The sequence below is a fragment of the Tenrec ecaudatus genome, chromosome 5 (genome assembly GCF_050624435.1).
Source record: "Tenrec ecaudatus isolate mTenEca1 chromosome 5, mTenEca1.hap1, whole genome shotgun sequence".
Taxonomy (NCBI): Eukaryota; Metazoa; Chordata; class Mammalia; order Afrosoricida; family Tenrecidae; genus Tenrec; species Tenrec ecaudatus.
Genome location: NC_134534.1, coordinates 148,455,961 through 148,478,076, shown reverse-complemented (window position 1 = coordinate 148,478,076; position 22,116 = coordinate 148,455,961). Strand labels below are relative to the sequence as shown.

Below are 22,116 nucleotides of genomic sequence, written 5' to 3'. Positions count from 1 at the left end.
CAGCTAACACCAACACCTTGGCCAGTGGGGCTGGGCTGTGTGGGCGAGAACTACAGCGAGTGAGGTAAGAACAAAGAGGCAGGTATGGGGCCTATACAAATTGCTTGGGGAAAATGGGGGCCTGGGGTGGGCGAAGAAGGTTTAAGGGTAAAATAGCCAAGAATTCTGCGTTGGCCTTGCTATATTGAAGATGCAGCTGAAAAGTGCTGCAAGGTAAGAGTGGACGTGACCCGCCACTGGGCTGGGTGGCAAGGCAGTGACTCTGACAAGAGCACCATCAGCAGAAAGATGGGTCGTGGCTGGAAGGGGCTAGGGGACATGTGAAAGGGAGACGATGTCGAGCGGCCCATGCAGAGGAAGGATGTTTGCAAAAGGACGGTAGTAGAAATCGTACAGTCCGCTTGACGAGACTGAAATATTGTCGTATCATCTGGACGCCCGCCGTGGCATGCTTCCCCCACATCTGACTGTTGCTCTGAATGAGAGGCTGAGCAAAGGATGCTGGGAGTTCTGTCTTTATAAAAACAAGGAATGTGTTGCCCAGAGAAGCTAATGTTCTCTGTGGGATAGAAACTATTTGCCCGGTATGTTTCTAATTGAACTTCACTTCATCCAAAGTGATTTCCACCCAAGGAGCCTTCACAAAGTTCATGGTGAGACTGCATTGTCTTTTAACTCCACTTTCCCACGGGCGTCTTGAAACCCTAAATTTTACTGCCAGAAGGGATCTTGGTAATGGCTTTGGTTCAGCCCCTTATTTTGTGCATGAAGATACTGAGGCTCAGAAATGAGAAGAAATGGCCCACGATTACCTGGAGAGCCAGGGGCAAGGGGCCACCTAGTTCTCAGCCCAGACTTCCTTCCAGGTCTGAACGGTTTCTCTTGTCGAGGGCTGAGAGTGTGTCGTCACCTTAACAGAAGTACTTCAGGGCCTCTCACAGGCTCCTAGAGCGGCCTGATTTGTTTTTGTTTTTTTTTTAATCTTGCCTGGGCAGTGTCAGGCTCTCTTACTGGGGCATGAATTGTTTATAACTGGCAGCCCTGTCAGTCCCAACTTGGACACCTGGACCATCAGAGCAGTTCCATTCATCCCCAGGTGAAGACACAAGGATCCTCCTTTGCAAAGAAATGTTTCGAGCTCAATAACTATTAAGATACCATTTCTTATCAGAATTGGGGAAACTGAGGTTCAGAGAGGAAGCTGACTTGTCAATGATCATATTGCTCTAGTTTGTGCATTTTTGATAAAAATATTTCTTATCTATTATGTTTCTAGCCCCCTTGCATGGACTATGGAGCACCGACTACAGTCTTAGTGCTTTCTTGGTGATTTCTTGGTGATTCGGGTCCGTGATGAGGAACCTCAACCACACATCTGTGCTATGGATCTGTGACAGTCGGATGATGAGATGGGAGACGTGAGTAACTGGCTTCCCTGGAGAATCCACACTGCGTTACTAATGGACACACACCCTCCAGTGTAGGGCTGCCAGCCTTCTCATCTTCGTTACTGGAGAATTTCTAGAATCCGATGGCCTTTGCTTCTGACTGCAGTGCAAATCCCTTAAGGTACTGGGCTTTAGAAAAGGGGGAGATCTCAAAGCCGAATGCTGTAAGGAGCCCGCACCCAGAGGCTTCTTACAGCCAGCCAGCCAAACATCAGTGTCAGGCAGTTGGTCCTGACTCACGGAGACAGCGTGGGATTCAGAAGGAATTCTCATTTATAAACTGATCAACCTCAAAGCCGAGCAAGGGTAGTCACCATTCTGCGCACACAAAGTTACACAACTCTTTGGGGGCAAAAGTAGACTGGGACTGTCCTTTCACTTGCTGTCCCATGTTCTTAGCATCTCATCACATAGATGTGCAGTAGAGAGAATAGTTAGGATATTGGGAAGTAAGATGGGATTAGAGACCCCTCTAACCCTGGGGCCCTCGCTCTCCCCCGAGCTTTTGGCGCTGCACAAGTTTCCCAGTGGATTCCCCACTGGCCTGCTGTGTGTCCTGTAGTGGGATCAGCCATGAGTCCTGCACCACAGTTCACTGGCATCTGACCAACCGCCTCTCCTTTCCCTCAGGAAAGAAATAATTTCTAATACGATATTTGCCTTGCTACTTTCTCCTACCACGAGGCACCTGACTCTCCCCTCAGTCTAGACTAGCAGATTCCCCAGGAAGGCCCTCTTTCTCTGTAAATTTGGCAGACCCATCCCGGCTTAGGCATGACTAGCTGGAAGAAGTCTGGCCCGGTCTGAGTGATGGGCCGGTTGTCAAGAGGGGCCAAACTGACTCCCACGCCCTGGAGAGTTCGAGTTTACAGGGAAGAACGCCAGCCAGGTCCCACTTCATCCCTGAACAGGGCAATGGCTAGAAGGGAGAGGGAGAGGAAGAGGGGGAGGGAGAAGACCCCATAGATCCTGTCCAGCCTGGAGGATGTAGAACTCTGTCCTAGCCCTAGTGGAGGATTCGGAATGGCTCTGGGCTTACTGTGCCACTTCCCAACTGCTTACCTGTGGCTGCTGAGTGGTTAACGGTCTCTGAGGAGACAGGGCAGGGGCCCTGGACAGCAGCTGGTTCATCTTGCTTATGACCAGTTCTGTGATGAGTTGTCTGTCCTCTGCCTGGTGCTCCCCGATCAGAGGCATACTGCAGTCCATGACCTGGTGGAAGGTGAAGTAGTTGAGGAAGAGACAGGAAACAGAAGAGATAGGAGTTAAGCTGGCAGAGGGGAGCTGAAGCTGGTGTTGTCCGCAGCTTGAAGCACGCTCCTGGGCCAGAGAATGATCTGTCTCCTCTCTCCTTGCAAACCTGTGCATTGGGCCTTCCCTCCAAGCTTCAGGACTCACAGAGACTGGTAGACCGAGGACCAGATGGATGTTGTGGGGAGAGGTAAAAGCAATGAGAGATGTGCTTCCAGGGCTGGGAGGTTTGTAGGCAGGGGAATGGGAAGAGAGGACACGTCCTTTATCCCCTCGGGACAGAGGAGGCAGTTTTCACCTCTTTGTGACTTTTCATCCACACAGTCTCTGTCCCCAAACATGCTCTGCTCACTAACTGGCCCCCTTCCTGCCTTGGCTCCGGATCCACTATGCTGCTGGCCTTCGTCTACCACCCCTCCTGATACCTCCTGTCCTGCCAGGCCCAGGTCAGTATTTCCCTCTTTTCGGAAGCGTCTGCCTCACTCAGATCGTAGGCGGTACAGTCTCTCTCTCTCTTGATTATGAGTACGAAAAGGGACCCCAGACAGAGAAGGGTGGTGACCACCCACAAGATCAGAGGATCAGAGGAGGATGGACAGGAAGGTGGGTCTCAGGGCTTCTCTCTCTCTTTCTCTCTTTCTCTCTGTGATGTCAGACTTTTGAGGTCAGACTTACCTCAAAAACGTAGTCTTTCCCATCTTTGCCATGCACCGCTTTGACAGCGCAGATGTCCAGGCCACCAAACATCTCAGAGCAGGTGTCCACCCAGAGCTTGTACCTGGAGGGAATGGAAGGCAATCTGAGCCTGGGACATCAGCTCGCATCGAGTCAGCTTGCTGGTCCAGCTTCTGGCTGCCTTCACTTCTCCTGTCCTCTCATTCTTTCCCCAGGAAGCTCATTTCCTTAGATCCAGTGCCTTCCCCTCTGCTCTCCAGAGCCTGTCTGCCTTCCGTCTTTGTAGGCTGAAAGCAGGCCTCACCTCCTCAAGGAGGAGGCTTTGCTTGGCTACTCCAACCCACCCGATGACTCCATCCTCAGGCGTGTGTGGTCTTGATCGCCTTCGTGCAGCACATGACCCAGCCCTGTCTGATCTTGTGAATGGGCTACTTGGCCCTGAGTGTCTTCTCCATCCTGTTAAATCGAGGCTCCCTTTGGAAGGGCTTTTCCTCTGGGGGAGCCTCCCCCGCTAGGCGTGTCACCCACCTGTCTGACATGGCGATCTGTTCCAGCATCGCTGAGCCCGTGTTTGTCTTCCAATTCCCTGAGATGGACGTCCTCCTGAAACAGAGTCCCACCAGGGCAGGACAAGACGGGCAGGCAGTGAGCTATACTGGCAAGAGGAAGGCATAACCACCCACAATTTGAGCTACTGGCTGCTGCCCCCACTCACTGTGCCAGCACAGTCCAGGGACCTCTGCCGAGCCCCTGCCTGCAACGTCCTCCTCTTCCTGACAAAGATCCATGGAGTCTTCCTTGATCTTTCCAACCAGAGGAGCTCGTGCTCTCCTTAGAGACCCCCACTCCCCACCTCTGCTTACGCCTCACTTACAAGCCTACAGACCTGTGCACGCAGAATTCTGTATTTTAGTTACTGAAGCAAAGTCCTATGTTCCCAGGTCTGTGAACCACTCAAGGATATAGACCGTGTATTCCCAGAGCTGAGCCGTTTGGGATCTGGTCTGTCTGATCGGTATCTAGAAACGGAATCGAATTGTGTCTAGGAACTCCCTTAGAATTTATGACTACCTCCCAGGGATCCTTCATAGGCTCACTCATCCTATCAACAATTTCCAAGATGCCACCGTGACTCTAGGTAAGTCAGTTCACATCTTTGGCTTAAATTGTCCATCGCTGAGCACATGTGGGAGTCTGCCAGCCACGGACTAGATCAGAAGCACACAGCCTGCTTTCTGATTTTAGATCTACTCTGACCTGACCAGGTAGCTTTCGGTGCCTCACCTTGCTTCTCTGAGGCTTTCTTGTTGCTCAAAACAGGGTGATCGTGAGGGCCAATGGGCAAAGGTTGTGCAGATAAACTGTGAAGCATCCAAAGCCCATCTTTTCAATGCTGAGTCTCCACACCCCCCCAGTCCAGATGAAGATCCTTGCTCACATTTCTGACAGAGCCAGAAAGCGCTGTCTCCATGCGGTTTGGAGACGGCTTGTCTCTCCGTCGCAGTTCCCAGGAATACGATCCCCAGAGATCTGACTCCAGGCAATGTGAAGTCTAGACATACAGCTAGGGAGCCACTGATGGGATAGAATCTGTTCCTCACACTTAAGCAGCACTGACAACTCTCCAAGTTCCTTCTCACCAAACCCCTCATTCAAGCCTTCCTGAAACCCCACTATTGACAGCAGGCTAGGGTCCCTGCCCCTAGCTGACAGGCAAGAAGGTCCGAAAGGTTAGAAGACTTGTCCAAGGTCATGTGTCTCTCTTGTCAATGGAGCTATGAGTTAAAACTTCAGTTCCCCCAACTCCCTCCGTACACCCCCCTACCTAGCTCAGAAATGCAAACGCAACAGGTGCCAAACCTCAACAGAGAAAGAAAACAGCACTGTCATCAGAACACTGATGGTTTACAGGTGTGCCCCTGTGACTGCATGGACTCCTCCAGAAAGGGACAGAGAATCACTCACTCAGCTGTCATAAGTAACAGGGTTTCACAAACTTTAAGTAAAGGGTAGCTCTATTCCTACATTTGCGTCGCATTTTATGCCTCACAAAATCTTCCAGAGTTCACTTTCCACCCTTTTCTAAAAAGAGGGACACAGATCCTTGAGAATATAGACACAGACCCAAACTAGCTGTCCAGGACATGCAAGGATCAGAGGGGCCACAGAGAATCACTCAACAAGAGCTCCCCAGCCTCCCCGGTGCTGAAGGTCATCTGCCCTTTACTGAGAGCAGAGGCTGGGATAGTGCCTTCTTCCCATGTGACATGGCATCTCCAGGGAGAGGAGAAGAATCCTAACCTTGCCTAGGCATGGCCAAACAATCCCCGCTTCTAAGAGCAAAGGTATGCCCAAAAGGTAGGGGAAGAGAAATGAGCGAGAGAAGTTGAGCGTCCTAAGCATTCTCTCAAAGAACAGACTCTCCTTTATACATAAAAAAGGAAGCAAATGTTTTCTATAGGTATTCTGTTCGCCAACCCCTCATCAATGTTTGCGAATGCCTTCTTTATTTTTAGACTTCATTCTCGATTGCTTTTGGAAACCCTAATGCTTAAAAAATTGGTGTTTCCTTTTAAGGATTAAGATGCTTTTACCCTACTGTCATCATCAAGAAATATTTTTAAGATGTGGTAAAAGTATATCTAACAAAATATTTACCAACTCAACAATTTTCCCATGGACAATTCAATGACCTCGATCGTGCTTATCTTACTGTATCGCCATTACCACCATCCATTTCAAAATCCTTCTACTGTCTTTAACAGTATCTCTCTTAAGCAATGACTCCTGTTTCCCCTCTCCCGCCCACCCCTGGAAATCATTCATCGACCTGGGTCTATTTCATATAAATGGGATCATAGATGACTTGTCCTTTTTAAAAAATCATTTCATTTGGGGGCTCATACAACTCTTATCACAATCCATCCATCCATCCATCCATTGTGTCAAGCACATTTGCACATTTGTTGCCATCATCATTTTCAAAACATTTTCTTTCTACTTGAGCCCTTGGTATCAGCTCCTCACTTTTCTCCTCCCTCTCTCCCACCTTCCCTCATGAACCTTTGATCATTTATCTTTTTTTTTCATGTCTTACACTGACCAATATCTCCCTTCATCCACTTTTCTGTTGTCCAGCCATCTGGGAGGAGGTTATAGTAGATCATTGTGATCAGTTCCCCTTATCTCCCCCCCATGTTCCCCTTCCCCTCCTGGTATGGCTACTCTCAATATTGGTCCTGAGGGGTTTATCTGTCCTGGATTCCCTGGTGATGACTTGTCCTTTTGCGACTGACTTGTTTCACACACAAAATGCTTTCAAGTTCCTTCCATGCTGTGGCATGTACCTAGAACTCATTTAATTTTATGGCTGAGTACCATTCCATTGTATGTTTGCTCATTCATCTGTCCATGGACAGGTCGTTTGCACCACTTTGCTAAATAGTGCTGCAATGAACTTGAGTGGCCAGGTCTTTGTTGTGTTGCCTGCTTCTGATTCTCTTAGGTACAGATCTGGAATTGGAAATGTCAGACCATAAGGCAGTTCTCTGTGTAAATCTGCGAGGAACTGTCTAATTGTTTCCTTAGCAGCTACACCATTTCACTCGATCACCAGCAGCCAAGGAGCGCTCTGGCCATACTGGCTCCAAGGCAGATATGTTTGCTCTTGGGGCAGTCCATGGTACTTCCAGTATTCTTCGCCAGCACCACAATTCCAATGCCTCCATTTGAATGCTTCTCTGAGCCCATACCAACACCTGCTGTTTTCCATTTGTTACTGTCTGTCTGTTTTTTATTTTATTCTAGTCATGCTAGGGGGGGAGGTGGTGTCTCTTGGTGGTTTTGATTTGCATTCCCTTAATGACTAGTGGTGCTGAGCATCTTTCCATGTGTTTGCTGGCCATTTGTATGTTGTCTTGGGTGAACCGTCTACTCAGGTTCTTCGCCTAATTTTTGATTGGGCTGTTTGTCTTTTTCTTGCTAGGAGTTCCTTATAAACTCTGGATATCAGATTTTGACAGATGCATGGTTCTATGTAGGGGGCTTTTAGAATGCAAAGATGGGGAAATTGCTTTCCTAGGTTCCTAAAAACATCTATTTTTCTGCTCGTGTGGGGAATTTTTAGAACAGTCTTTTAAATGATCCTGTTTTACATGATGTGTCTCTTTCAATCTCTTTCTGAAGCAGGAAGCCTATAAAATTGTAAACACACCTGAATCACGAGTCAAGTCAGTAAAGGTAAGAGAAAAAAAATCTATACCTCAATCTCTACAACGTTCCGGCCTGAATCCTTAGTGGGAGTGTGGGTAACGTGCCTGCAGCTGTACCGCATGGGAGGCGGCAAAGATGGCTCTACTGCTCTTGCCCCGGAGGAGGCCAGAGTCTGGGGAAGACCCAGTGAGGGGCACAGGCTAAAGGGCGGGTGGTAAAGGATGTTTGTGAGGAGCTCTGGGAAGGTGCCCCTCGCTACACCAGGAGTGTAGACACTGAAAAGAGGGCTGAGGGGGACAAAAGGGTCAACAAAGGAAAAAGGCGGTGCAGCCTGGGGGTCTGAGTGTCAACTTCATAGATTCACAATGCCAATGTCAACCTGGAACTTCCAGAAAGTGTTTGTTGCCCAAGAATTTAAGACTCCCATATAGTCGCTATTTTCATACTCTTTGCTTTTTGATGACAGGTTTTAGTCCTGAGGGCATAACTCTGCCTTGGTGAATGAACGTTATTGACAGTTGTGTTCTATCTCCAATCCTAAATAATGTCCAGACACGTTAACAGTCCATGCATCTTAGTCTGAGAACCTGCTGTATATAGGTATACTTTCCTTTTCTCAACAGTGCTTTAAGTGCTATACCATCGGCTAAATTAATGAAACTATTAATAGGACTGTCATATGCCTGAGGGGGATTATTTACAATATTCCCCAATAAATTGACAAGGATGTCTCCAAAATGGACCAGGGACATATATAAACTGTAGATATCTGGTGCATTATAAGCTTGCACTTAATAGTAAACTTTAATATGAGAACAATTAGTTCTTTTCACATGGCCCTACTCAATATTTGCCCTCACTAAGAGATCACTGAAGATATGGGTACTATATCAAAGAGTCATGAAGAAATCAGATGGTGTCTGGGGACTTAAAGCCTTGTCTTAAAACAAGCAGCCATTTAAGTGAGGTGTCAGCTAAGTCCACACAGAAGAAGCACACCAGTCAGTGTGATCTAAGGATTGTAAATTAAAAAATCCAAGAGCAGAGGAAGGAATTCTATTAGAGCTTAAATTCTAGGCTCTCCATTTACAGAAAGGTATGGATGACAGTGAAAGCCCAATATCCATTTGTCGGGTCCCCACTTGCATTAAAGTCTCTGATGAATGCCTACTCCTCATTCACCAGGGATGTGAATAATCTTACTATAAGACAGAATGTATTGGAAGGTGCATTACTCCTGATGTAGCTAGGTGAAAAATTAACACCTTATCATTTGTTCTCCCTTTTGACCTATTTCAAATTTTTTCTAGTTTTTATTATTTTTGGATTTCTTTTGGATTGATCTTTTCCTGTGTTTTATTTTGTTATTTCTGGTGGGTTTTTCATAAGACTTTCTTTATATAAAATCCAGGACAGGTAAATCTATAGGGACAGTCAGTGAGTTAATAGTTTCTTAGGGTTATGGCAGGGGTGGGTGCAAGAATGACGAGCATGTTCTAAGATTGGTTGTGGTGATGGTTGAACAATTCCTTTAAATATTGTATGGTATACGAATTATATGTCAACAAATGGTTTTGTTTTGTTTTTCAAAAGTGTGTGTGAGGAATGAAGTGCAAGATCTGGGATACACGATTTCTCAAACTGGAACTAGAAACCACTTGTGTTTCTTATGTAAATTATGGGTGGCAGGTGTCCTTACATCTTTCCTGTTTCAGAATTCTGATGGAGGAAACCTTCGACCTGTCATTCTGGCCAATGAGCAGCCAGGCTGAGAAGGCCCGCTACTTCACAACCACTGGGCTTCTGATGCTCTGCTGGGTCTTGAGACTGTGCGTTGAAGTCTGAGTTTCTCAGTGTTTTCTGTGCACTGGCTGTCTGCTGAAGCCTGGGGGTCCCTTCTCAGATGTATACAATGTTCACTACATACAAATGTGTTAAACAAAGTACACAGCATCACCCAGGAATTCCATGATTTAAAATACTTAAAATGACCATTGAGCCATGTATTAACATATAAGACTAATACCTGGTTAGCAATAGATATGCTTCTTGGAAATAATCAAATATAGTGGCAGCTCTAATACAACTACCATGATTTTAAAGGTGTGATGAGAGTAAGTGGTAAGTATGTGTGGCATCTTTAATGTGTTCGAAAATGGTCCGTGATTATTATTGACGACAAAGTCGCATGCACTGCTTTTACTACTCTCCTCTGCCGTCTATGTCTGTAATTGAGGGAGATGCTAAGTTTCACTTAGAGACTAATGAAACTGAATATTAATTTCTTTTCCCATCAAAGTTCATGGATCCCTCCTCCCATGTTCTGCAATCCTTGACTAAAGGGCACCTTCCCCCTGTGATCTGCCTTGTACGCCAAGAGGAGGTTCACCTGAGAGCCGGTTGCTACCTGGAGGCTCAGGAGGAAATGGGCTAAGAGCCCACCACGCACTCACATGTAAGCCTTGTAGTTGTTGCCTATCTTCTGGACCCGGATGTCGTACTTGGCGTCAATGAAAGGCTCTGCTGTGGCGTAGGTCTGGGTGAGGGCCACCACACTAGCGATGTCCTGGAAATCATAGTGGTTTTCCACTTTGACCTAATGTTGGAGGAAGACAGAGCGGGAGAGAAGGAGATCAAGATACACACTGAGGAGCTAGAAGAGCCCTGGGCCAAACCCATCAGGGTGCAACTGGCATATCACCTGCTCCCTTCCAGGCCCTTTCTCCTTGCTTCCCTGCTTAGGCCCAGAGACCACACCTTGCTGGTTTGGCAGCACCTGTGCCTCCAGGAGGGCCCAAAACATCTCCTTGGAAATCCTTCATCAGTGCCAGAGGAAGAACTGCCCACAGGTGAGCTCCCTCTACAGCTCTCTCCCAGAACCTTCTTGGCCTCAACCATTACCCGGGAGCTCAGCAGACTCCTCTGCCTTACCTTGCCCATGCCCGAGTGAGCATGGCCAATCTTCACCACAACCGGGAATGTGGGCAGTGTCAGCTGGAAGCAGAAGAGACAAGGAATGAATTGGTTAGAATGTGCCCATCTCTGTAAAATCGCACCAACATTCCTATTGGGAATGCCCTTGGAAGAGTCCTTTAAAAACTATTCTAATCTACTTACCTTACAAATGAAAAAACTCGGGCCCATAGCATGCTGCTATAGTCTAGAATCAACTTGGTGGCCGTGGGTGGGTACAGAGATCACACAGCATTTTAGTGGCAGGGCTACAAGAACTCTGCTCGCCTAGCTGGTACTCACTGTATCTTTACCACTCATGCTTCCATCTCTGCTTTAGAAAAAACCTGGGAAATACTGGCTGTCAGCCAGGAAAATCAAGAACAACAAAAACGCATCTTTAAAGGAGTGACTTTCACTAGATATAAATTATAACACAAAAGCCTCACTTTACAAAAGTCTGTCTTTGGACTCTTACCTGTCCCTCTCCTCAGGTCTCTCCCTGCCCTCCATATGTCCAGCTTCCCTGGCTTGAGCCTAAGCCTCCCCTCCGTCTTCCACACTTTCTTCCCTGCTCAGCAACTCCCAAAGCCACCACGAAACACAACAATATGCTGTGGCCTATTTTTGCCCAACTATGGGGCTGGAATGGGATTCCAGCCTAACCCCACATAGTGATTGTGGGTTAGGCTGCACCACAAGGTTAGCAGTTCAAAACCACAAGCAAGCTCTGAGGAAGAAAGATGAGGCTTTCTACTCCGTAAAAACTTAATCTCAGAAACTCGCAGGGATAGTTCTATGCTGTCCTATAGGGTCACTATGAGTCAGCATTGAGTCGATGGTAGTGAATTTGAAATGTTTTTTTAATTGGGCTGGCAAAGAGCTGATGTAAGAAGTCAATATGGTCATCATTCAAAAGAGATCCTTAAGGGACTCAGCTTTACCTCGAGACAGCCATGTGTTCGTAGAGAAGCAATACAAACTGGGAATGTTGGGCTAAGGTTAGGGTTAGGGTGAATGCTTTAGCCCCAGAGAACCACCCTTCCCATGGCCCTGCTACCCAGCATGTGCCGATCCTGTCAAAAGGACCAGCCTTCTAGGATGCTGCAAAATTCCGCGAGAGGGCACTAGGGTGGATGTCCAAACCAACTCATTGCCATTCAGTCAATTATGACTTAAAGTGACCCTATTGGACAAAGGGTCCACTTGAACTGCCCCTTTGGGGTTCCAAGCCTTTACAAAGCCTTATCCTGATCCCATAGAGTGGCTGGTGGGTTCCAACCTCTGACCTTGTGGTGAGCAGCCCAGCATGTAACCCACCATGCCACTAGGGCTCAGGAGCTCCTCTTCTGGTCCTCTCTGCCACCAACTTCCTGCGAGAAACTTCATTGAACCAACTGTACCTCCATCAAGGGAAGAGACGGACTGGCCTGGAAGCTTTCTATACTCTCTTCCAAGAACACATAAGGCTCGATCTTGGGCTGGTCACCAAATCTAGTCTCATCTTCCTCATCCAGGCTCGTCTACCTTTCAATGTCCTTCTTTCTAGGCATCATGAGCGCCATTAAAATGAAAAGACGTCCTTTGGAGGAAAGAATGCTGGCCCTAAAAAAGACCAGGGCCCCATGCGGGCCACTCCACTCTGCAGGAGAAAGAGGAGGCCACTTCTACCTCTGTGAAAAACTGCCTGGCAGGGGCCTTCTCCTCTGCCCTATAGGGTCCCTGTGAGTCGGAATTGACTTGATGACACGGAGTGTGTGACTGAGGCCAGGTGGAACGTAGGGCCTTGGAAATAATCTAGTTCAATCCTAGTTTATGGAGGGGGAAAAAAACCCAGGCCCAGAGCTAGCAAGTGCCAGCCAGGCTTGGAACCCTGCCTCCTATTAGACACTCCCAGCACTGTCCCAGGGTCCCATTCCCATCTGGAGTCCAGAACCCCAAAGGGATCCCAGCACCATTGTCCTCTGTTTTCCAAGCGGTCAAGGTTTCCAGAGAGCAGTGCCCTGTGATAGAAATCAGGTGTCCAACGACACGGAGAGGGCTTTGCGGTCCCAGGGTTTATTTTACGCCCCACCAGGAACACAGGCCTCGGCCATCTGCAGAAGCTGAGGCTCTGGGTATGGGAACGCATTTCTAAAGCCCTGGCTCCGTTTCTCTGACATCCCTCCCCACCCCCCTAGCAGACAGAGCCAAGACACACACACACACACACACCCCAACTTTCTCTGTCCTGTTCCATTACTGTTTGCTGTTGCTTTGGAGCCTCATAAATAGGGCATTGAAAACACTTCCTGCAGCTGAAAGCAGCCCTGAGTAGCCGTCTCATTCCCAGTGTGCGGCTCAGCGAGAGGTCCGCTCTTCTCAGTCACTGTCTCTTTTGCCTGTTGTCATTCTGTCTGCCTCTCTCCGACGCTGCTGCCTCCCTCTCTCTGCCTCTCCTCACCCATGCTCCTTCTGCCTGGATCACAAGCGCGGGGTCACTGCGCCCTCCTGCATTTGTCGTTGTCAGGATCTCTTCCGCCTGTGACACCATCCCCTTCAGAGCCTGGGCAGGGGAACTCGAGGCTGGGGGGCCTCCCTCCTGACTTCCCTCTTCATCAGCCCGCCAGGGTCCTGCAGCTTCAGGTGGCCTAGCGCCAGGGAGGGCGGAGCCCACTGGGGCGGGTTCGGTCCTGGAGCCGCCCCATCAAGTCTGGGGCGAGGGGCGAGGGGCGCGACGCGTTCCGGAGTCCTGGAGGGTCTTTTCGGTACAAGGGACCCCACAGGCTCCGGCGCCGTCCGGTGCTCTGCGGTGTCATGCCCCGGGGCCCCGGGGTCGCGCCAGGCTGGGCGCTGGTGCTGCGGTTGCTGGCCCTGCTCCGGCCACCCGCGCTGAGCGACGCGTGCAGCTGCGCCCCCGCGCACCCTCAGCAGCACGTCTGCCACTCTGCGCTTGGTGAGTCCGGAGGGGGTGCGGTGGGGGGGGGGGAGCAGTGGCGGACACCCGCCTGAAACAGGTGCTGCCCAGAGTCTCCATGGGGGTGGGGGAAGGGAGGGAACGCGGGGAGGCGGCCAGTGACTCCAGAACAAAGGTTCCCAGGAACTGGCCAGTAATGACTCTAAACCCCTGGCTGGAGGCTGGGGGTGCCTGTGGTGGCGGCGGCGGCGGCGTGCATCCTAAACACCCTGCCTGCCTCAGTGTCCAGACTTGCAACTGTTGTTCCCAGCACGCTTCCATTCCGAAGAACACCCTGTGGCATTCCTTGCTCCTCTGCCTGGCATGCCCTTGGCCCAGGCAAAAAAATCCTCATCCTTCAAGGCCCAACTCAGAGGGCCCTTCTCTCTTCCGGCTTCCTGGCTCTCTATTTACCCCTTGGCGCTCCTATAACACCTCTAACATCCTGTCCTCCTGTTGTCCCTTGGGGTGTTCTTTATACTGCCTTCGCACTAAGCTAAGTGTTCTGCAGGAGGGGGTCCTGTCTGAGGTCCATGACAAGCCAGGCCGAGAGGAGGACGGTCATCAACAACATTTGACGAATGCTGAAATGCCTCGGGATGGGGTGCTTCTGTGCTGAGTCAGCCTGTTTGTTTGTTTGTTTGTAACTCATTATCTATGCACTAACATCAAGTCTGAGCCTCTGAGCCCCCAAGAAGCTCCCCACCTACTAACCCCCTGCAGCACTGGGCCCTGGAGAACTTGAGCTCTACTTATTACTAGGTTCAAAACAGGCAGATAGCTGAGAGACTGTAGGGCCCTGGATAGGCTGTCGGCGTTTAAAACTGAGCTACCACTGCCATAGAGGGGGTTCCCAGACCCCATTCTCACATACAGCCCTCCTGCCCACAACCCAACAGAACTTAAGCCAACAGCTGCCCCACAACATCCTCCAGCGGCCCCAGTGTCTTGCATGACCCCCGTCCCAAATGGACTGCTCCCACTGGCTGTTGAAGGTGCCATCTTTCCCTATGCAGTGATCCGGGCCAAAATCACCAGTGAGAAAGTCGTGGCTGCAAGTCTAGCCCCTGCCGATCCCCACACGATGATCCGGTATGAAATCAAACAGATAAAGGTACATGGGGACAGCACAGAGCACTCACCCTCCGGGGCTGGTGGAGGGCCTGGGATCTGTGTTCTGGGAGAGGATGGGACTGGATGTCAGGTGTTGGGAACCTATGCTGAAATGGAGGCAGATGAGATCTTGGGAGCTGGGCTCAGGGAATCCGAGTGACAGCGCTGGATGGGGCCACCTAATCCCACCAAAGCCTGTGCATGGGGCCACTGACGGCATCTCCTCTCTCAGGGGAATGACCTAAGGTTGAGCGTTTTTTAAGGAGAGCAATGATCCAGCGGGGCCATCTGTATGCACCAAGCCCCATACTAGTTTTTTGCTTCGCTTGTTAGACGGAGAAATGAGACTATGTGGCTTGTAGAAATCTAGAGGTCACTCATTGAGACTATACTGTGTTGCCTTCCAGATGTTTAAAGGGTTTGAGAAAGTCAAGGATGTTCAGTATATCTATACACCTTTGGATTCCTCCCTCTGTGGTGTGAAACTAGAAGCCGGCAGCCAGAAACAGTATCTCTTAACGGGTAAGTTCAAGACCAGCCACAGGGCTTAAGAGAGCCTGCCCTGCGGAGGGCAGCCAGCAGCCTTCCTTGGGCAGCAAGCTGAGGCTGTGGCATTTGGTTAGGGATAGAAGGGAGCTTTGTTAGTGACAGGCAGGCTCCTGGCTGCTGGGGCAGACTTTGAATTGGGAGGAGCCTTGGGCACCTCCCTTCCAATGGAAGAGCCCTCAAGACAGTGACTTGGCCATGGCTTCTACGTTGTCAGGACAGGTTGCTCTCACAGCCTGCAGCAGCTGGTTCCAGTTCCAACACTTCTACTTGGTGTAAGTCTTTTGTCTATCTTCAGCCAAAATCCGCCCCTTTTAAGTCACCCTTTGTGGGTTCAACCCTGCCCTCTGCTCCATGATTGCACCCCTAAGCTGGTGGAGCCCCGCAAACAACAGCCACATCCACCCTAGCTCGAGGTCTGCTTTCTTCCAAGTTGAGCTCTTGCTTAGGAGGCAGGGTTCCCAGGCGCCTTCCCATCCTGCTTCCTGCAGCCCAGTGCCCAAAGCTGGACACAGTCCTGCAGAGCGCATCTGAGCCCAACAGAGTCAAGGAGGTCCATGTATGTGGACACACACTCCCTATTACTGACTGCGGCCCATGATTCCATTAGCGGGGTACAGCCACATCAGGTCACACACACTCTTGGCTCACAGTGAGCCTGTGTGACTGACTCGCAGCCCAGGCCCAGTCTGGGGACACGGCAAAGCACAGGATAATGGGAGCCTTCATGGTAACATGCTTCGGTCTCCATAACCTTGGAGAGAGAACCGTGTCTTCCCCAGGCAGAATTTCTTGGGCCCGAAGAGTTAAAGGCCCGAGCAAACACAGGGCTCCAGAGGCAAATGCATGACCTGCTCACGTGTTTTGGAATTCAGGGAAAGAAGGGACTCTGTGTGGTGGTGCATGACCAAGGAAGGCTTCCTTATGGAAGTAGGCTCCAAACTGGCCAGAAAGGGTTAAAAGATTTAGCAAGAAGGTGGGAGAACTGGCAGTGGAATTTCACCATTCCTCACTTATTCGGTAACCAGGGAGCCAGACCTGGAGCAGGAGAGTGGGGATTCAGGGAGGAGTCACATTCCTCAAGAGTCCACAGTCCAGTCATGGCTTTGGGACGTGGTAGACATTGGAGCCCACAATGATAGGGGTGCTCCAGCTCTTGGGATGGGAATTTAGGCTGGCCTGGGGAGCCTCTGGATGAACTGAGTGCCCAGTTCCTAGGACTAGCAGGCTGGGATTTTTCATGCTCAGTTATCCCACTTCCTTCCTTAGCACTGACCTCCTATGTCTAGTCCTCTGCTGAGCACTATGGCTCCTCAGTGGCAGCAGGAGATGGGTTCTCTGCTCTCAAGGACACTACGTTCTACTAGAGGGTAGGTGTGGGGAGAAATGATGAAATATACACCTACCAAAAAGTCACACGTGGCACCCAGGCCGCTCAGGAGAGGATACAAGCTCCTTCACCTTGTGTTGAAAGCCCTTTGTAACCTGAACATCACCGGCCTCCCTACATGTCCCCTGTTAGGGACACATCCCAACCCCTCACTTCTAAAGCTGAACAGAGCTGCTTGCTGTTGCATAGTGTCTGACTGGGTTGTGCTCCTCCGTGTTTGCACAGAAGGGTCCCAATGGCCAGGAGCACACATCCTCCCAGCCATTCCCACAAGGCCCAGCCTCAGCCTCTTCTCCTTGACACCTTCCTTGCTCACTGCCCTGTCCATACATTGAGAAAACGGTGCTGCCCTTTCTTCTTATTTCAGAATCATCCAAATAGTATACGTTTCGCCTACTCTTCTGTCTACCCTACTAGTCTGTAAGCTCCCTCAAGCAGAGAGCCTGGCCTCCTTATTTCTGTATTCCTCATTTGAGGCCATACTAGGTGCTCAGTAAGCTCAAAGGGCAGTGTGCCCTCAAGGCCAAATTGAGGGTCCAGCAGTACTGCCAATGGTCCTTGAAGGAAAGGATGGAGTGAGGTAAGTAAAGAAGGGCAACATGCCTATGAGGAATGGGAAAGACATCCGAGGAGTGGGAGACTGGCCGGGAAGAACTGGCAATGGGGAGGTACCTCTTATTTACGGATCATCTTCTGTGGGCCCAGAACTACGCTGGGAATCTTACGGAGATTCTCTCATTGAGTCCTCACAACTTTACTCTTCTCATTTCCAACTGACGAGGTGTCCAGGCATCCCAAAGGACACACAGTTAGTACATGATAGACGAGAAAGACGCCCTGACCAGTCTGCCTTCCAACCCTGTGCTCATCTCTTTCACTAAGGTAAAGGGAAGGGCTTGGCGTCATCCGTTCTCACAAGCCTACTTCAGGCAAACACAGTCTATGTCTTTTCCCGCTAGAGAGATTATAAGGGTTTGGCTGGTCCCTTCCTTGGGCTCCATGTGCCCATTGTCATCCACATGTCCATGAAAAGACTATCCTTTGGGGCTTTGCAAGGGCCTGGGTCCTTGGAACCACAGGGGCCAACGGTGAACCTAACAGAAGGCTATTTTCCATTTCCTCTCGAAGGTCAGGTCCTTAACGATGGAAAAGTCTTCATCCACCTGTGCAACTACATCGAACCCTGGGAGAACCTGTCCTGGCTGCAGAGGGAAAGTCTGAATCACCATTACCATCTAAACTGCGGCTGCCATGTAAGGAGCTGTCCATTCCCAAGGCCCTTTGTGGGGGGGAAGAAATGTCAAATTTCTTTTTTAAAAAAAATGACTTCCTTTAGTCTTTACAAGGAATTAAAGAGTTCCACTTAAAGGTGAAGGTATTAAAGCTCTGGGAAGGGAAGTGACCTACTTGAGGCCAGCAGTAGAGTAAGAATTCTTAGGTCTCTCTGACTCCAGAGGGGCCATTACCCAAAGCCTTTGAATCGATTTGGACCCAGAGTGAACTTATGAAGGATTTCCCAGCCTGGCAATCTTTCTGAGAGCAGGCAGCCTCCTCTTTCTCCTGTGGAGCAGCTGGTGGCTTTGAACCACTGACTTTACAGTTAGTAGCCTACTCCCCAGCACCACAAGGGGTCCTGGAGAGATGCCAGGAGTGGGGCAAAATGTCACGGGGGAACACAGAGGGAAGAGAAATCAGGGGACAGTTTGGAGACTCAGGCTTCAGAAACCAAGAGGCACTTGAGAGGGGTTGAGAAGGTGTTTAAACGTCTGAGAGGCAGTAAGGGAGAAGAGCACCTTCACGTGTAGTACACACTTCTCACTTGCATGTTGTGTGGCCGTGACTCTAGATCACTACCTGCTATACAGTGCCCTGCGCCATCTCGGCCCCCAACGAGTGCCTCTGGACAGATTGGCTACTGCAGCAGAAGCTCTACGGGTACCAGGCCCAGCACTATGTCTGCATGAAGCATGCCGATGGCACCTGCAGCTGGTACCGGGGCCACCTGCCCCTCAGGAAGGATTTGGTGGACATCCTCCATCCCTAGGGACCGGTATTCTGAAGACCAAGCCAGTCCTTCTCTGCAGATCTCTGGTGGTCACCACTGCCTCTTCACTGTGGATGGTCTGCCCTGGCTAAGGCAGGAAGATGGGGCGAATGACAGCTTGTATCCAAGACTTCAGCCTAGAACTTAACACGGGAAGGTCACTTGACCTTTCTGCCCTGTCTCCCCTGCCTTCCAGCCTGGTTTAGTCTAGCTTGTGCCTGTTACAGAGAGCTTCCCCTTGGTTCTGGCTCAGTGCATTTTGCAAAGCCAGGACCATTCCCTCTTCTCCCCAAGATCGTGTGTTTTCTTTTGACTGAACTGGTTGGATAAGGGAGAAATGGTGAATGTTATACATATGAGATGGTGCAGTCTTGAAATGCGCAGCATCAGAAGGTTCTGGACACGATCATCAGCAGGCTGATTTGGGGAAATGAAAAGAAAAACATACTATGTGTCCCCTGATGCTCTGAGACACTTTCATCTGTCTGGGGGAGTGACCTAGAGAAATAGAAGAATCACTCACTACACGATCTAGAAGGATCTAACCACCCTCCATCCCATGCTGGAGTCTCCCAACACCTTTCCTGGCAGAGGCCCCACCCAGTGAGCGCCCATCTTTAGACAGGAGACTTAGCTTTGGACTCTCCAGGCCAACTCTCCCCACCACTATCCTCAGCTGATATCCACATGGCTTGGTGCCTGTCTCGTTTAGACAGTAGGTATCTACTAGATTCCTGGTGCCATTGCTCCTACTGTTTAGCTCTTTTAAACACCCAAGCCTTCCTTTTGTAGAATTTTGAGTCTCCTTTATCAGCTTTTGACACTACAGCAAGATCTTTTAGGGCCTCTCTTGAGGTCAAAATGTTGGGTTGAAGACAGGACAGGAATAACATAAGAAACTGCGTGGGAGCAGAGGGTAGACTGAAAGGAGGGGTCATTATAATTGCATTTTTTCCCCAGCGGCCAGTGCTGTATATAAGTCCCAGCAGGAAAAAGTCAGCTCTGACCCCCCCCCCCCCCACCAAGGAGCCAAGCCCCCTTTCGGCCCAATCCCCTCACTGCTATGTCTTGGAGGCCCTGACGTCTCTGGGCAGAGGCCCCTAAGGGCTCCTCAGCCTCTGCATGGCTTCTTAGCTTGCCTGCAAGGGGAGGCCCTGATGTTGGCCTTAGGGATTCATTCCAGACAGGGGCTTAACATTCCATATTTTCTACTAGGTCTGGGGGTGGGGGTGAGGTGGGGGGCGCAGGTGGGGTGGGCCAAGGATGAAGGAGCTCATTCTTTTAAAGGTCCCAGGTTGTTATTAATCATCTGTGTGTGTCTTGCTGATGAGCAGAGCTGTAGCACATGAGGCAGGGGAAGTGGGCCGAGTGGAGGTCTCTTTTGGAGACGGGAGTTGGAGGGGAATAAAGATCATCTCTGTCCCAGCATGTAGCCCTTGGAACCCTCTCTTGGCAGAAAGCCTCCTCCCCTGGCAGGTGCCGCAGGATCACAGCTGGATCACACAGATCCTGGGGCAGAGGATGTGGGAAGGGGTGGGAGTGGTAGGGAATTAAGAGTCCCAAGTTACCATGGAAGAAAGACATCAGCAATAACCTCCTTCCCAACCAACCACAACCGACACCTTTCTGTGCTCTCCGGCGTCCTAAGGTGGCCTCGGAGAAGGCACGGTGTCACCCCCAAGCTTTATCACAAGCATGGGAAGCCAAGAAATGGAAGAGTCTGGTGAACAATAGCAGGAAGAACGCCTTCCACCCAAGGTAGATGCCTCACCGTTCCAGAAGGTTATTACTCAAGCATCCCCCTTGATTTTAGGAAGTCCCAGGTGAGATGCACTGTGAGAAGTAATTATGGCCACCTGACTCTCCTCTCAGAAAATGACACACGCCGATGGGGTTTCAGCAGGTCAGTGAGAGACAGCAGAGTTAAAGCTGGAACGTGCGTGCGTAGAGCTGTGGGAACTTCTATTTGTTGGTCCAGAGTGTTGTTACAATCTCTGCTGGATTTGCTGGCCTCGTTTCTGTCCTCCCGATTCTGTCTCCAGGTTTCGAAGACAAGCTCAACTCCAGCCACACGCTCCCTGGAAAGCAGCCCCACACGCCAACCCCACGGGGGTCTTTCTGGTTAGGATGCTGAGACCCCCGGGGGTCTCATCAGATCCCCATTGTCACTGTGTGGCCAAGCTCAGAATAGAAACCCCCCCACTCAGCCACTTACCATCTCTTTGTGGTTGGGGTAGTAGGTTTGCTCAATGAGTGGGAATTTCTCTCCTCCCAGTGTCTTGGAGATCGCCACCATCTGGGCAAACTGCAAACGAGAGGCACGTGTTCAGTGAATTTAAGGCAATCTTGGAAGCAGGCAATATAGCAACCCACCAAGCTGATATTCATGGAGCACGTATTTGCTCTGTTGGGGGCTGTGTGCTAAGTACTTTGAGGATATAAAGGAAGAGGAGCACAATCCCTAGCCTCAAGGAACCTTTGGTTTACTTAGGGAAAAGAGAAGAGGTGAACTAACAGTCGGGGAGGTTTTAAACCCACGTTTCATGGTATTGAATGCAATGAGATCACATCGAGGCATCAGGCGCTCTCCGATCTTCACTGTACCTATGCAGTGCAGAGAGGCTAGGTAACTTGTCTACAGTCAGGGAATTGCAAAGAGGTCAGGTGGCCTCAAAACCTGGGTCTCTTGACTCAAGAGATAATCCCCGGAGATGAGCTGGACCGGTAACATGGGGCCAAGTCCTGGCCATTCAATTGCCTGTTACAGGGACAGTAGCTTTTCTCCTGCACACAGTACGGTGTCTTCAGCGCTGGAGCACTGCTGCCATGGTTAGAACTGCTTATTCTACAGGCAGATTTAGAGCAGCAGGTTTAGAGCCAGTGTCGCCCGATTCATCACAGTAGCAAAATGAGAGTTATGACATAGCAACAAAAATGATTTTATGGTTGGGGGGGGTCACCACAACATGAGGAACTGTATCAAAGGGTCTCGGCATGAGGAAGGTTGAGAACCACTGATTTAGATGGTCATGGTAAACAGAATAGACAGACCTAGTGTTTCTGGAACTTTCGGGCTATCCAAAGACTCAACTCACTGGACCTTCAACAGGAGAAGGTCCAGTATGAGAAGGGTCAACAGTTCCACGGTGAGGCGGGGAAATCCCCGGACGTAGAGTGGCAGTGTTAAAATGACTTTGGTAATATCTCTCAGCCTCTGTCGCCCACTCCTTCTACCTCACTTCTATAAGTGAAGGCACTGAGACCCAGAGGTCGCATGCCCAGGGTCGCACAATAGCTGAGCTGGATTCTCTGTATTTTTCAAGTTGCTGCCTCACATGCACTACATACATCATACTCGTCCCACCAAAAATACCCAGGACTCCTGAAAACTCATTCACAAACCACTCACATCCCCGTCTCCAGCAGCTGGGCGGGGGTGAGGGCACGGGAGGGAGGAGTCCAGCATCATGTTTCTAGTGCTACTTGGGGTTCACACACCGAGCCACCTAAATCTGGAACCGCAGAGAAAAAATGATACCAACTCAAACCG

General features: G+C 50.0%; 2 protein-coding genes across 2 annotated transcripts in view; one reads left to right on the top strand and one right to left on the bottom strand.

The window, feature by feature from the left end:
- SYN2 (synapsin II) overlaps positions 1-22,116 on the bottom strand; it is a 181,029-nt gene that overhangs the window by 14,896 nt on the left and 144,017 nt on the right. The window contains exons 5-10 of the mRNA XM_075550038.1: positions 20,782-20,871; positions 10,518-10,580; positions 10,040-10,182; positions 3,903-3,977; positions 3,375-3,477; positions 2,511-2,660 (exon numbers count right to left, since the gene is read on the bottom strand). Of these exons, the coding sequence (XP_075406153.1) occupies positions 2,511-2,660; positions 3,375-3,477; positions 3,903-3,977; positions 10,040-10,182; positions 10,518-10,580; positions 20,782-20,871 (624 nt within the window). The remainder of the gene's footprint in view (positions 1-2,510; positions 2,661-3,374; positions 3,478-3,902; positions 3,978-10,039; positions 10,183-10,517; positions 10,581-20,781; positions 20,872-22,116) is intronic.
- On the top strand, positions 13,253-19,186 carry TIMP4 (TIMP metallopeptidase inhibitor 4). The gene is made up of 5 exons (XM_075550755.1): positions 13,253-13,473; positions 14,490-14,587; positions 14,994-15,108; positions 17,651-17,775; positions 18,369-19,186. Exons 1-5 carry the CDS (start codon positions 13,335-13,337, stop codon positions 18,564-18,566), a joined length of 675 nt encoding a protein of 224 aa, XP_075406870.1. The 5' UTR covers positions 13,253-13,334; the 3' UTR covers positions 18,567-19,186.